The sequence below is a fragment of the Epinephelus moara genome, chromosome 10 (genome assembly GCF_006386435.1).
Source record: "Epinephelus moara isolate mb chromosome 10, YSFRI_EMoa_1.0, whole genome shotgun sequence".
Classification (NCBI taxonomy): domain Eukaryota; kingdom Metazoa; phylum Chordata; class Actinopteri; order Perciformes; family Serranidae; genus Epinephelus; species Epinephelus moara.
This window is the reverse complement of record NC_065515.1, coordinates 12,122,347-12,124,925: the sequence shown is the minus strand read 5'-3', so window position 1 is coordinate 12,124,925 and position 2,579 is coordinate 12,122,347. Positions and strand designations below refer to the sequence as shown.

Sequence of the window (2,579 nt, the reverse complement as noted above, 5' to 3'; positions counted from 1 at the left end):
CTCTGCTATCCTGGGAAACTAAATGGCCGACAGGACGCTTATTCCATACGTACTTTTGTTTTAGCACAGGACAGCATGACTTGTTTTTTATAGCTAAATCAAATGCAATCACAGGGTATGTTAAACAACAGGCAGAGACTTGACTGTGTGTACAGCTTATAAATAAGACGGTTTCTTTATTAGGTGAAACTCTTCCCGCTGCATCAGTACAGTTAGTACACAGGGAGGCAGCGTTGTCTTTTTTTTCTTTTTTCTTTTAATGTATGAGGTATGTATGTATGTAGGTGATTGTGTGTTCTCATTTGTTTGAGTCAAAAAAATGCAAAGAGCAGCGATGCATTTAATGTATATAAAGTTTTATTTAACAGCAGAATGATATACAGTATTGCAGTACATCTATTAGACAGCATTAAGTCTACATTTAAATTTCTGATTTTAAGCCAAACTTAAATTGCATGCCATGATTGCCGTGTTACAGTTAAAAAACCTGCATGTGTGTGGTTTAAATTTGCTGAGAATAATCAAAAGTTTATTGACAAAACATGTAGTTGTTAAGTTCCTAGCCCCCGGGAGCAGACAAAAAAACAGCTCTACCATTAAAGCCAAAACATGTCACTGTAATGAATAAATGATATTTATATATTTTCAGTCTTTTGACTCAACTTGTCAAACAAAAATGTAATTTGTGTCATTTGGAAACATCAAAGCAAAGCACATTTTCATTAAATCTGTGTAAAGCAAGCAAGTCCAGACTTTGGTCTGACAGTCTTATTGCTGTGGAATAAGTCATGATGATAGCATCTGAATTATCAGGTCCTTATTAAATTCAAATGTTGTGATTTGATCAATCAACTGTTACGTGTACCAGAGCGTTTTCACACATATGTCATAGTCAAATCGACCCAGCTTCTGTAGTCAGGAATCTTAGCGTAAGAATTGATTTGCGGGCCACCTGAGGCTGGTTTGAAGATGTTGGACACCACCCCGTATGCCTTTCCATCTTCACAGACCAGTGGACCACCAGAGTCTCCCTGGAAGTACATGTATAGTATGCAGTGATTGAGTTAATAGACAGTTAATTATTACAGTTTGTAATAATCGACATTTTTTGCTCGATTTTATGTTCGAAAAATACGTACATGGTTCGGTCCAATCCTTCCCTCAGAGCAGTACATGTTGTCCAGAGCACAATGTGGATTGTTAATTAGTGTAACATTGACTTCCATGAGTTTGAAAGACATATAAGTTATGTTCTCGTCTGTTCTTCCCCAGCCGGAGACTAGACATGACTTTGGCTGTAAGCCATCACCCGGGCCTGCGAGAGCAATGGGTCTCACTTTGTCACTGAACTTTGCCTTGGAGCTCAACTTGAGAGACAGAGAGAGATTAAAAAAATACACATATTAAGCTGGAGTATCAGTTCCAGTGCTCACATTGCCCATTGTCCAGTACATTTCCTGATTATTAAATTGGAAATTGCTAAAATAGTTGAAATAACTGCAAGAATTTTCTTACCTTTAGTAGCATAATGTCATTTTTATAATTGGTTTCATTGTAGTCTTTGCGTGGAAATGTTTGTTCCACAGGTATAGTCTGTACTCCATTCTTGTCACTGAGATCATGAACTCCCAGTAGGACTTTGTAGGACCTGAAATGACAAAATTCAGTGCAAAAATTATCGAATTATTTTTTCCTTGTATTCACACAATGTCACAATTTTTAAGAGCCATCATGAAACATATTCAATATCATAGATGTAATTAATTTGAGTATTTTAAAGTCAAGTCTTAATACATGAGACTAGGTTGTTGTTAGGAAAAATCTTCTGGGGCCCCAGAATTCCTTGCACCATCTCTGTCTGTAGGTTAAAATAAAATGCATTACACTGACCTGGCTTGGCAGTGGGCTGCAGTCATCACAAAATCCTCATTCAGAAGGAAGCCACCGCAGTATTTTATTTTACCATCCTGGATGTGCCGCTCCAAAAGCACCATGTAGGGCCTGCTGTGTGGCACAGCCTCGTGACCTCCAATTATTTTCCCTGTATGAACTGGGAGGAAAATATATAAGAATTAGAGTTGCATAACTGATCAAAGACTCACATGCTGTGGTCTAAAGTGCATCTACAACAACCTGGATGAAAAAGTATGTACACAGCTGTAAAATCTTAGCTTACCTTGACCATCAAGAGTCAGGGCGAGTATCACTAGTACCAGTTCACCGTGGAAGAACATGGTGAGATTACAGTCCAGCTGAGCTACTGAAAGGCAGTGGCTCACATCTCTGACATGTCAGTCTTTAAATGCTTCGCTGTATTACGCAAAGAAGGAAGTGTTTGTGTAATTTGCATATGCAAACGACGTGGCTTTGAACCACATTCACGAGGAGGACATCTCTGTCACCCCCAGAGCACAACAAAAGTTTGATTTATTTTATAGAAGTTGAAATGGTTTCGACAATTTAATAGATATTGTGTACGTGTGGTTTGCATGCACAATATGTGGCAGTATTTATAATATATGTTGGGGGTGACACATCCCCCCAATATTCAAATATGCTCAAAATGCAGCCCCCAATAT

At 38.3% G+C, this 2,579-nt stretch overlaps 1 protein-coding gene across 1 annotated transcript; it reads right to left on the bottom strand.

Annotated features, from left to right (window-relative positions):
- Window positions 1-339: 339 nt before the first annotated feature.
- On the bottom strand, window positions 340-2,304 carry LOC126396653 (granzyme G-like). The gene is made up of 5 exons (XM_050054884.1): window positions 2,177-2,304; window positions 1,891-2,050; window positions 1,516-1,648; window positions 1,140-1,367; window positions 340-1,031 (listed from the first exon to the last, which is right to left on the bottom strand). The coding sequence occupies exons 1-5, from the start codon at window positions 2,232-2,234 to the stop codon at window positions 876-878; spliced, it is 735 nt and encodes a 244-aa protein (XP_049910841.1). The 5' UTR covers window positions 2,235-2,304; the 3' UTR covers window positions 340-875.
- Between the last annotated feature and the right edge of the window lie 275 nt (window positions 2,305-2,579).